The 12,610-nt window shown below is 38.7% G+C and overlaps 1 protein-coding gene across 1 annotated transcript in view; it reads right to left on the bottom strand.

Annotated features, from left to right (window-relative positions):
- Positions 1-8,850: 8,850 nt before the first annotated feature.
- Positions 8,851-12,610, bottom strand: part of LOC103508144 — a 71,106-nt gene continuing 67,346 nt past the window's right edge. The window contains exons 3-5 of the mRNA XM_008472679.3: positions 9,579-9,845; positions 9,308-9,424; positions 8,851-9,147 (exon numbers count right to left, since the gene is read on the bottom strand). Of these exons, the coding sequence (XP_008470901.1) occupies positions 8,851-9,147; positions 9,308-9,424; positions 9,579-9,800 (636 nt within the window). The 5' untranslated portion in view covers positions 9,801-9,845. The remainder of the gene's footprint in view (positions 9,148-9,307; positions 9,425-9,578; positions 9,846-12,610) is intronic.

Here is a 12,610-nt window from a genome sequence, read left to right as displayed (position 1 = left end):
TCAAACCTCTTAAAAAAAAAAAAACAGCTTAACTCCATACACAAAAAGCCCACCTGAGGCTTAGCTGTAGGCAAACAACCCTAAAGGATGGGTTAAGCTTCTACGAATCTAGTCAATTTCAAGTTAGCTGGGGTTAGTAACGTGGTGATGCGCTCGCTGGCCATGCAGAAGGTTGCGCCTCTTCCCTTGCGTCTACTTTCAGTTTGATCTTGCGCAACTCTTCATCTTCCAGGGGTTGGCGGTCGTCCTCCATTTTGAATCCGGAGGGTGGTTCTGTTGAATCAATTGAATGTGGTTACTGTAGACAGAAACAGATTGCAAAATTTTAGATGATAAATAGGTAGATTCTGGAGGTATTTAGGTATTATTTCTTGGAACTTTTTGTATGAACCCCTGAAAACTACTGTATATGCAATGTGCAATATTTGATTCCTGATTACGACCCATCTATAAAATCTATCTACCTATGTATAGTATATGAATAAGAACTATGAACCAAGATGGCTGGCCGGGATTCGAACCCAGCACCTCCAGGTTGAGAGTCAGTGCTCTTGACCACTCGGCCACAGAGGTGGGCAAAGAAAAAGATGGTCGGACTGTAGTGGTTAGGACGGTGGGCTCTGGAGGTTATGGAAAATGTATTAAAAAATTTTAAGTAGTTAGATTAAAAAAAAGTACCTACCTTGGCACCGCTTTCACATTACCTCAGGGCAAATGCTTTTACATCCATGCTCAATTACCTATCCAAGACCGGAAATGTTTGGTTAGAAAATTTCTGCCCTGGTCGGGATTCGAACCCAGCACCTCCGGGTCGAGAGTCAGTGCTCTTGACCACTCGGCCACAGAGGTGGGCAAAGAAAAAGATGGTCGGAATTTTCTTTCATTGGGTCCTGAAATTTAGACTCAGATTGACAGGAGAGAGAGAGAGAGAGAGAGAGAGAGAGAGAGAGAGAGAGAGAAGGAGAGAGAGAGAGAAGGAGAGAGAGAGAGAAGGAGAGAGAAGGAGAGAGAGAGAGAGAGAGAGGAGAGAGAAGAGAGAGAAGAGAGCGTAGGATGATCTTAGACATAACACATTCAACAACCTTTTCCTCTTTAGTCCTAGCCAATTTTAATGCAGTTTTTCCTCGTTTTATGAATGTAAATCAAAATTAACCTCAACCAGCATGAGTATGGGTCCGGGAAAAAGTCAGCAGCACGCGAATACCCAGATAGTCACCCATTCGGATACTCACCAAGTGAAACGTTGTCTTAACATCAGTGACTCATGAGGAATTGGTGCATTCAACGTGATATTGCTGCTGGCTGCTTGAATTTTTGAGATACAAGAGTCTCGTCATGGATAGGATCGAGCTAAGAGCATGGGATATAAGAGGACCATCTATTCGTCGAATATTTACAAAGTCTACATTTTTGCTCTTAATGTAACTTCCTAAAACACCAAATACTTGGAAGCCTCCCTCCAGCCATGAACAAAAAATAACGAAATTATATTAGAGATTAGAACAAACAATAATAGAAGAAACAGTGGCTGATTCAGAGGAGAGAGATAATTTAAGGTTAGCTTGTATCTTTTATGGTTCAATGATCATTAGGTATGTTAGGAATTTCTTTGAAGAAGCACAAAATTCGACACTATACCTATCCAATGCACTCAAAAGACTCAAAATCTCAGGCATCCATCCCCTGCGTCTATTTTTTCCTGTACCCAACACAAATTATCATCATCCTAAAAAATAAGTAAGGTGGGTTACGATCTGCTGGCTTGTCCTGGCCCCACTTTTGAGATACAAGTCTCGTCATGGATAGGATCGAGCTAAGAGCATGGGATATAAGAGGACCATCTATTCGTCGAATATTTACAAAGTCTTACATTCTTGCTCTTAATGTAACTTCCTAAAACACCAAATACTGGGAGCCTCCCTCCAGCCATGAACAAAAAACAACGAAATTATATTAGAGATTAGAACAAACAATAATAGAAGAAACAGTGGCTGATTCAGAGGAGAAAGATAATTTAATTTAAGGTTAGCTTATATTTTTTATGGTTCAATGATCATTAGGTATGTTAGGAATTTCTTTGAAGAAGCACAAAATTCGACACTATACGACTATACCTATCCAATGCACTCAAAATCTCAGGCATCCATCCCATGCGTCTATTTTTTCCTGTACCTAACCCAAATTATCATCATCCTAAAGAATAAGTAAGGTGGGTTACGATCTGCTGGCTTGTCCTGGCCCCACTTGGACTGCGTGACTCTGGGTGAGGTTCACGTGAGGAGGGTAGAACCCGTTAACCCTCTACCAAACAAACAAACAAACAATTCTTCAATGTGCCACTGGAGACCAACAACCATTCTTCCAAACTCTCGCAAGTATGCACAGAAACACAACACTACCTGGAGCAGAATACAAACGGTTCCTCCTGGATCTCACAGATAACAGATAAGATACCGGACCAAGTTCCTAATCAACATGCCCCGATCATAATCATCTGGTCTTTGAAGATGCATGCTACGTAGCATCTTGCGACTTGCTACTTGCGACGTGTTACCTCTGTTTGTAGCCTTTTGCTTTCAACCTTTTACTTTGTACTCTCAGTCCATTGTAGTAGATGACACAAATCAAACATGAGGCCGTAAAAGTGAGACAGCCGAGCTGATCCGAAAATTAGCAAGATACCTATCAGAAGGGATACGAACTCGCAACTTCAAGGCCAAGATCCAAGGATAGAACTACACTCGAACAGTGTTCATGTTTTTCTAGTTTTTTACTTTTTTTCTAGTTAATACCAATTAAAAATAAATGGCCCCGCTTGGACTGCGTGACTCTGGGTGAGGTTCATGTGAGGAGGGTAGAACCCGTTAACCCTCTACCAAACAAACAAACAAACAATTCTTCAATGTGCCACTGGAGACCAACAACCATTCTTCCAAACTCTCGCTTGGATTAACATTTTTATACTCCATGCATTAGAACCAGGGTCTGGGCTGCGAATGAGGCAGTTGCATCTTTTTTCCTTAATAACTTTTCCCCTTTTCTGTTTCGTAGCAATGAAACACCTCAGTGACATTAGACCCAGTGTCTGCGTCCTAGAATGCTCAATAGCTTATGTCCGTATTGTAGTACGGACCTATCAGGCCAGCCACCCACGCTGGGACCGTCTGGAAGACCGCGGTCTCGCAGACTTAGGTCTGTCAGACCGTCTTAATCGTGTTTGGTTGAAAAAGCTAGGTCTGACAGACCTGGGTATCTTAGGTGATTTTTATTTCCATAGCAACTGACTCAACTCCGTCCATATATAATCAAGTATTTTAGCTAACAAGGAGCTAGAAGCTATAGAAGTCATTTAAAGGCGTTTACAACAGAAAATTGCATGCTAGTTATTGCAATAAGATCTACAGTAGTTATTGCAATAGACGCTACTAGCACTCATAAAGCATCTTCTCCTTAAGATGATTTAAATCAGTATGAATTTCATTTTGTTCAGAGGGTGTCGATAATTTCAACATTTTCAACACAAACTTGTCTTTCAAACCTTAAGATGATTTAAATCAGTATGAATTTCATTTTGTTCAGAGGGTGTCGTTAATTTCAACATTTTCAACACAAACTTGTCTTTCAAATAGAAAAATGATAAAATTTCGGTGGGCCTCAAACTCGGTTCTTCTTGATTGAGAGACCAGGTGCCTTTCTCATTTCTTTATGGCAGGCAATATTATTTGATTGGTATGATATTTCAAAGGTAAAAATGTAAATCACTAAGCACCTAGCAGTAATTTTGTTAGGCGATTAACACAGGCTACATCAGGTTTTGTAGACTTTCTATTTTTTAATGGTGGGGATGATAATAGGAATGATACTAATAGGGGAAAAATATATCATAAAATTGTACGCTATACATCTTTTTAAATTTAGTTCTGAAGGATTGAATATTAAAGATGGACTTTCTATTTTTTAATGGTGGGGATGATAATAGGAATGATACTAATAGGGGCAAAATATATCATAAAATTGTACGCTATACATACATGGACTTTCTATTTTTTAATGGTGGGGATGATAATAGGAATGATACTAATAGGGGCAAAATATATCATAAAATTGTACGCTATACATGTATAGTTACTGCTGATATCTCTGTGTGTAAATGATCTTATCTTGTATATCATGCAGAACAGAGTGCAGTAAAAACATCGATTGTATAAAAGTTCCTTCAAAAGCGACCCGATTTGGTCAGGGGTCCAAAAACCAACAGCGACGGAGCCCGGTCATAACCCCCATGCAGAACAGAGTGCAGTAAAAACATCGATTGTATAAAAGTTCCTTCAAAAGCGTCCCGATTTGGTCAGGGGTCCAAAAACCAACAGTGACGGAGCCCGGTCATAACCCCTTACAGAATGGCGATACGATACACCGTTTCGAACCTAATAAGAATTTAATCTTATGTAAGTTTAATAAAATCAAATAAAAATAAATAGATCACATAAAACTACACTCCGATATTGTTGGTAGAATTTAATCTTATGTAAGTTTAATAAAATCAAATAAAAATAAATAGATCACATAAAACTACACTCCGATATTGTTGGTCTCAAAACTCAAAACCAAATCCAGCAGATAGTGAAAGTTGTTCGCGAAGACCTCTCGCAGACCAGGATCCAAGTACGAGCCCGATGCAGAACCAGCAACTTCTTATCATTCATTCAAAGCCATTCTCATTTATCACATCTCGTTCTGGTTTGTCCGTTACGTTTGGTGCTATATTTTTTTTTATTTTTGTCTATTTTTAAAGCAAAAAATCGCGTCGTCTATCCGTGTTAAAAATTGCGAAAAATTCAGTGTTTAATTGTTCACTTTTTTTCGTGCAACTTCTTATCATTCATTCAAAGCCATTCTCATTTATCACATCTCGTTCTGGTTTGTCCGTTACGTTTGGTGCTATATTTTTTTTTTATTTTTGTCTATTTTTAAAGCAAAAAAATCGCGTCGTCTATCCGTGTTAAAAATTGCAAAAAATTCAGTGTTTAATTGTTCACTTTTTTTCGTTTTTAAAAAATCGTGTTTCCCATTCATTCGTGATGAGTGTTTTCTTCGGTTGCAAAAACTTTGAAAAATAAATAATTAAAACACTATTTTTTTCCCTCCGGATTAATTTCTAAACATGGAAAAGTCCATTTCCGATTTTCCACTTGAAAGTGTGCAGGTATTTGAACACAGTGCGATTTTTGTCAAGTGAATTTTTTTCCCGCGGTTGTGAATTTTAACGGAAGTTTGTTAACCAAATTTTTAAACAAAGGATTTAAGTGTACACTTGGAAATTACCAAAGAGGATTAACAATAACTGATTAACAACAAGGTTAAGTAAAGTTAGAGTCCCACTTTTTTATGAATAAAAATTTATTTAGGATCGAAATTGACGTGGAGGGCACCATTTGGTTCAGTGGTATTCACAAAACTGGTTCAGTGGATCAATGTGGCAGAGGGTTTTGGCATTCAGTATTGCATTTCGAGTCCCAATATGTTTTGTTTTGTCTTGATCTAAGCACAATTTGAAATTTGGGGCTCTATTTTAGACTCCCTTGAAATAATTTTTCGTGTGTCCAAATAGACATTATTCACAAAACTGGTTCAGTGGATCAATGTGGCAGAGGGTTTTGGCATTCAGTATTGCATTTTGAGTCCCAATATGTTTTGTTTTGTCTAGATCTAAGCACAATTTGAAATTTGGGGCTCTATTTTAGACTCCCTTGAAATAATTTTTCGTGTGTCCAAATAGACATTTACATTGATCTTGCAACTGATTGTCATATTCAAGACCAAATGCTTATTTTGAGTCACAATTTTTGACTGACACAATTTGAAATTTGGGGCTCTATTTTAGACTCCCTTGAAATAATTTTTCGTGTGTCCAAATAGACATTTACATAGATCTTGCAACTGATTGTCATATTCAAGACCAAATGAATCGTTCCCAAGAAGAACGGCCTATGTGATTTTCGCTACTTTTCAGGAGAGACATTTTAATACAATTGCTGATCAGACTTTCAATCTGTTGAGACCTTCTTTCAATCCACAGACCTTGGCTTAGAAGGCACATCCAAATGACCGCTTTAATATGTCTATAGACAAAAAAAATACAACTAAATCCAACAATTACTAGGGTAGTTCTTTTAAACAATCTATTCAAAATTACATTGATCGTTTTTAACATCTTTAAACGTATAAAATAAATAGGCTGCTTTATACCAACATTGTCAGAATCAAACATGTAGAGATGGCCAAGTACAGACAACCGAAGTATAATGGTCAAGTCACGACCAACAAATCGAATTTCAAGTTCCAAGGTATATGAACCGGAACCTTTTGACCACAAGATGGACAAGGAACCATGGAGTTGTAAGATAGAGATCAGGCATGAAAACACCATTAACACCTGATGATTTCTTCAGGGACGATCTACAAGAAAATTGAGAGTTTTGCAACCAAAATTAAAACTATCGTCTCATTTATTGAACTTTTCGACGTGAATTAATTAAACTCTGCACATGCGCAGAAATGAGTTTCCATCAAATAACCTTAAAAATTTCAGTTGACGGGAGGCTAATTTTGGTAGAAAAATCTCTCCGATGACGGAAATCGAAAGGAGAAGGAATAGGATGGGAGAAAGCCAGCCGTTCAGAGAACGAATTTCATTTGTTTAGGTCCTAAACTAATGAATAAAGTTCGCCACGGGTAGGAATCGATCTAGCAACCTAGACCTTACAAAGCAGACGCTCTATCTTCCAAGCTAACCAGGGTGGCTTTGACTTTTGAAGCATATGAATTTAGCTTCTCCGAGCGGCCATTTTTAGGTAGGTAACATATATCAGGGGTTCCAATGTTATATGCACTTACATACAAATGTTTAACATTTTTTCCCCTTTTTAGCCCGTCCTTCCTTTATTATTACGATAGTAATAATAAAAGGTATAGTGTTGTATTCGCTTCGGCGTGGTCTGTCTGTCACTCTGTCTGTTTCAAATTAAAGGTCTTTTTACGAGGAAAACGAAAGTGGTGGTGCAAATTTTGTCCAGAGAACCATAAAGCCAAAAAACCAAAAAAACTTGTTTTTGGGGGATTTTTTTCACATTTTCGCACACAAATGAGCTCTGATCTTGAAATTTGTCGCGACGACCTAGGAACTCAAAGCGAGAAAGTTTTAGATAACACTTCAGTCGATCATTTAAGATCGGTTTTAGCGTCACCTATGTTAAGCCTATCCATAACATCATCAATTCTAACATGACATTAGAAAGATTTCCATATCCTATACTCCTATACCAAACACAAGTAGCTATGATATTACTACGGGGCATCAAATTAGTACATATGACATCAAATCCCACTACTATCAAGCAGATATGACATCCACTATTTCACACGACATGGGAGCCCGCGAGATTCTGGTCACTAAGGCTTTCACTTGACCACTAAGGATGTCCACTAGAAAACAAAAAAACTGGTTTTTGCGGGATTTTTTTCACATTTTCTCACACAAATGAGCTCTGATCTTGAAATTTGCCGCGACGACCTATGAACTTAAAGCGAGAAAGTTTTAGATAATACTTCAGTCGTTAATTTAAGACCGGTTTTAGCGTCATCTAAGTTAAGCTACGCCGAGCAAGGCCAATGAATGGATGGGTGTCTTAAACCTTATATTGGGAATAAAGGGAGATCGGGCTCTAGTTTTGATTTTAAATCATTACATGAAAGTAAAATCGAAAAATCAAATCAAGAATATTAATAAACTGAATATTAAACAAATTGGGTAGGTACATAGGTCCTGATTTTCTTTAATCACGATCGAATAAACTACAAGCTGAAAAATTCCCGGAGGGACGGGTCCAGCTTGTTAGATTAACTTCCATCTCTCTAAAACTAATAAATCAATATGAATTCTTGCCTGTTAGCAGGTCTACAAATCAAAACAAAGTTCCATGGAGATCGAGAATTCACCGAGTCTACACTTCTATTGTTATGGTTGTAGGAGTTGTCAGGTAGATTCTGCGAGGTACTTGACCTTCACATGTCATCATAACCTGATCAGATCAGAATAATGTATTCCATGTACAACTTGCGAGAGGGAAAATCAACACTGGAAGATACGACGCACAATGCTTGCGCCCAAACGCGAGAGAAACTTTCAGGATTTCTAGAACATTTCAGACGTAAGTGGGGAAGAGAAGTCTGTTGTTGTTGTTGTTGTGTTTGTTGGTGTTGTTATTGTTGTTGCTCATCCTCCCCACCCCCTTAAAGTCACTACATCTCTGCTAATGTGACGCAGGTTTGCTTCATTTGGCGACAAGCTATGTGCCTCCTCCAATTAACCTTACTGTGAGGAACCAAGTATGCACAGGCTATATGTATCGACCTTTAAATATTTTAACTTTTTTTGCTGAAACTACAAACAGTATTAAAGATTTAGACCGAGGATTTTAGCTTTAGTCAGACGGTTTTCATTATTATTCCATTTGAGTAAGGTCCACTAAGAACAAAATTGGTCACTTTTTTTTCCGGCTGTTCCCCAAACAAAAAGTCCCGGGTGTACAGTCTCATGTCAACATCTTTTTCGTCAACTTTTGGACTTCTTACTTTCTTTATCCCATAGAAAGAAAAGTGTTGTTCTTCAGGAGGTGTCTACAAATTTAAACACCCGAACATTTACATTCAGACTCGGGGAAGACTCTCCAAACTTCTAGAACGTACTGTATCCATAACATCATCAATTCTAACATGACATTAGAAAGATTTCCATATCCTATACTCCTATACCAAACACAAGTAGCTATGATATTATTATACGAAGCATCAAATTAGTACTGGGGAGCCTTTGCTTGATTTCGTAATACTGTCCGCTTTCAACAGCCAACCGCCCACTTTGGAGTCTATCGTTTGGGACATTTTCAAACTTTGCAAATTTTTCTTGCTCCCTCTTTGAAGATTTTCCTTGCTGGCACTTTGCAAATTTTCCTTGCTGGCACTTTGCAAATTTTCCTTGCTGGCACTTTTCCTACTCGAAATTTGTGAACTTAGCGCTTCCTTTGAGCTTTTCTTGAAGTTGGAAAGTCTGGGGCTTTGAGTGGTCAGAGGGACCTTCGGGGAGACCTTTTCACGCTCTTTGAAGATTTTCCTTGCTGGCACTTTGCAAATTTTCCTTGCTGGCACTTTTCCTACTCGAAATTTGTGAACTTAGCGTTTCCTTTGAGCTTTTCTTGACGTTGGAAAGTCTGGGGCTTTGAGTGGTCAGAGGGACCTTCGGGGAGACCTTTTCGGTGGTATGGACTGCTTTGGTGATGTTGGTTTTGAGCAGGGCGGTCGAGTGAGAGGCTTTGTGCATCTTGGACAGCAGGCTGGGAGGTCGTTGCCCGGGGGCTTTGTTCACCTGAAAATATTTGAGAAATAGGTAGAACCTTGTATTTTCTTTCATTTGTTTGTGTTAAAGACTAGTAGGAAAATTATTCAAATTTTCAATTGAATTTTCATTGATTTAATTTTTTTTATGCAATAGAGCCCAAATCAAAATAAGCACAACTTACCGTAGCTTTCTTCTTCAGCGCTTGCATCGTGTGCGCAAACTCGGCAAGATTCTGGCGCTTCAGTTCCTCTTCGCGGCGCTTAGCTTCCAACTCAGCCAGTTGCGCTTCGTAGCGCTCCTGTCTCTTCTTCTGTATCCATCGGCGCGCCTCTTCCCTTGCGTCTACTTTCAGTTTGATCTTGCGCAACTCTTCATCTTCCAGGGGTTGGCGGTCGTCCTCCATTTTAAATCCGGAGGGTGGTTTTGTTGAATCAGTTGAATGTGGTTACTGTAGACAGAAACAGATTGGAAATTTCTAGATGATAAATAGATTCTGGAGGTATTTAGGTGTTATTTCTTGAAACTTTTTGTATGAACCCCTGAAAACTACTGTATATGCAATGTGCAATATTAGAATCCTGATTACGCCCAATCGGTAAGAATTCGAAGAATTTCCTTTAATTTAAAATCTATCTATGTATATGAATAAGAACTATGAACCAAGATGGTCCTCATTTAAGTTCTACTATTTTTCATTTAGTTTGACCGATTCTGGAGGTATTTAGGTGTTATTTCTTGAAACTTTTTGTATGAACCCCTGAAAACTACTGTATATGCAATGTGCAATATTAGAATACTGATTACGCCCAATCGGTAAGAATTCGAAGAATTTCCTTTAAAATCTATCTATGTATATGAATAAGAACTATGAACCAAGATGGTCCTCATTTAAATTCTACTATTTTTCATTTAGTTTGACTTTTTTTTATTATTGAATTTGGCAACTAAATCCAACAATTACTAGGGTAGTTCTTTTAAACAATCTATTCAAAATTACATTGATCGTTTTTAACATCTTTAAACGTATAATACATAGGCTGCTTTATATCAACATTGTCAGAATCAAACATGTAGAGATGGCCAAGTACAGACAACCGAAGAATCCAACAATTACTAGGGTAGTTCTTTTAAACAATCTATTCAAAATTACATTGATCGTTTTTAACATCTTTAAACGTATAATACATATATAGGCATTATAGGCTGCTTTATACCAACATTGTCAGAATCAAACATGTAGAGATTTGGCCAAGTACAGACAATTGAAGTATCTATAATGGTCAAGTCACGACCAACAAATCGAATTTCAAGTTCCAAGGTATATGAACCGGAACCTTTTGACCACAAGATGGACAAGGAACCATGGAGTTGTAAGATAGAGATCAGGCATGAAAACACCATTAACACCTGGCTTCTTCAGGGACGATCTACAAGAAAATTGAGAGTTTTGCGACCAAAATTAAAACTATCGTCTCATTTATTGAACTTTTCGACGTGAATTAAACTCTGCACATGCGCAGAAATGAGTTTCCATCAAATATGACCACAAGATGGACAAGGAACCATGGAGTTGTAAGATAGAGATCAGGCATGAAAACACCATTAACACCTGACTTCTTCAGGGACGATCTACAAGAAAATTGAGAGTTTTTTGACCACAAGATGGACAAGGAACCATGGAGTTGTAAGATAGAGATCAGGCATGAAAACACCATTAACACCTGACTTCTTCAGGGACGACCTACAAGAAAATTGAGAGTTTTGCAACCAAAATTAAAACTATCGTCTCATTTATTGAACTTTTCGACGTTAATTAAACTCTGCACATGCGCAGAAATGAGTTTCATCAAATAACCTTAAAAATTTCAGTTGACGGGAGGCTAATTTTGGTTGCAAAATCTCTCTGATGACGGAAATCGAAAGGAGAAGGAACAGGATGGGAGAAAGCCAGCCGATCAGAGAACGAATTTCATTTGTTTAGGTCCTAAACTAATGAATAAAGTTCGCCACGGGTAGGAATCGATCTCGCAACCTAGACCTTACAATGCAGACGCTCTATCTTCCAAGCTATTCATAGGTACTGATTTTCTCTAATCACGATCGAATAAACTACGGGCTAAAAAATTCCCGGAGGGACGGGCCCAGCTTGTTAGATTATTAACTTCCATCTCTCTAAAACTAATAAATTAATATGAATTCTTGCCTGTTAGCAGGTCTACAAATCAAAACAAAGTTCCATGGAGATCGAGAACTCACCGAGTCTACACTTCTATTATTACGGTTGTAGGAGTTGTCAGGTAGATTCTGCGAGGTACTTGACCTTCACATGTCATCATAATCTGATCAGATCAGAATAACGTATTCCATGTACAACTTGCGAGAGGGAAAATCAACACTGGAAGATACGACGCACAATGCTTGCGCCCAAACACGAGAGAAACTTTCAGGATTTCTAGAACATTTCAGACGTAAGTGGGGAAGAGAAATCTGTTGTTGTTGTTGTTGTTGTTGCTCATCCTCCCCACCCCCTTAAAGTCACTACATCTCTGCTAATGTGACAGAGGTTTGCTTCATTCGGCGACAAGCTAGGTGCCTCCTCCAATTAACCTTACCCAGCCTGAGTGGGCCGACAAAAAACCAGCACCACGCTCACCACGCTATTACCCAGATGGTCACCCATCTGGATACCAACCACGCGCAACTTTACTTCAGTGATCCCTTGGGAACTGGCCAACTGGCGGATTCGATATGCTATTACGGCGCGGCGCTGGCTTCTCAAGGTGTGTCCACACATAGTCGACCGGCCGTCGATCGATGTCGACTGAACCGTCCACACTGCCTCGACAACATAGAGGCACCATTTTACCTCGTCGATCGACGGGCGGTCGAATATGTTTGGACTTGGACACACCTTTAAAGACTACTAGGTAAAGCAAAGCACACTACCAGGTATATTTGCCCCGTATACTGTGACGAAGACTGGTATTGTGGCGACCACTGGTACGTACGTAGGTATATCTGTGATTCTGTATTCGTATTGTGTATTTCTTAAGTACACCACATATGGAGACATTAGGCTGGCCTTGAGTGAAACTGCTCCGATTATTCACATCTCTTGCCTCTGTGTATCTTTGTTTACTTATCTATCGATATCTTATGTACCTTTATTTACTTACCTATCGATATCTTATGTATCTTTGTTTACTTAACCAC

Source organism: Diaphorina citri, unplaced genomic scaffold (assembly GCF_000475195.1).
Source record: "Diaphorina citri unplaced genomic scaffold, Diaci psyllid genome assembly version 1.1 scaffold372, whole genome shotgun sequence".
NCBI lineage: Eukaryota > Metazoa > Arthropoda > Insecta > Hemiptera > Psyllidae > Diaphorina > Diaphorina citri.
This window is presented reverse-complemented; position numbering and strand designations above follow the sequence as displayed.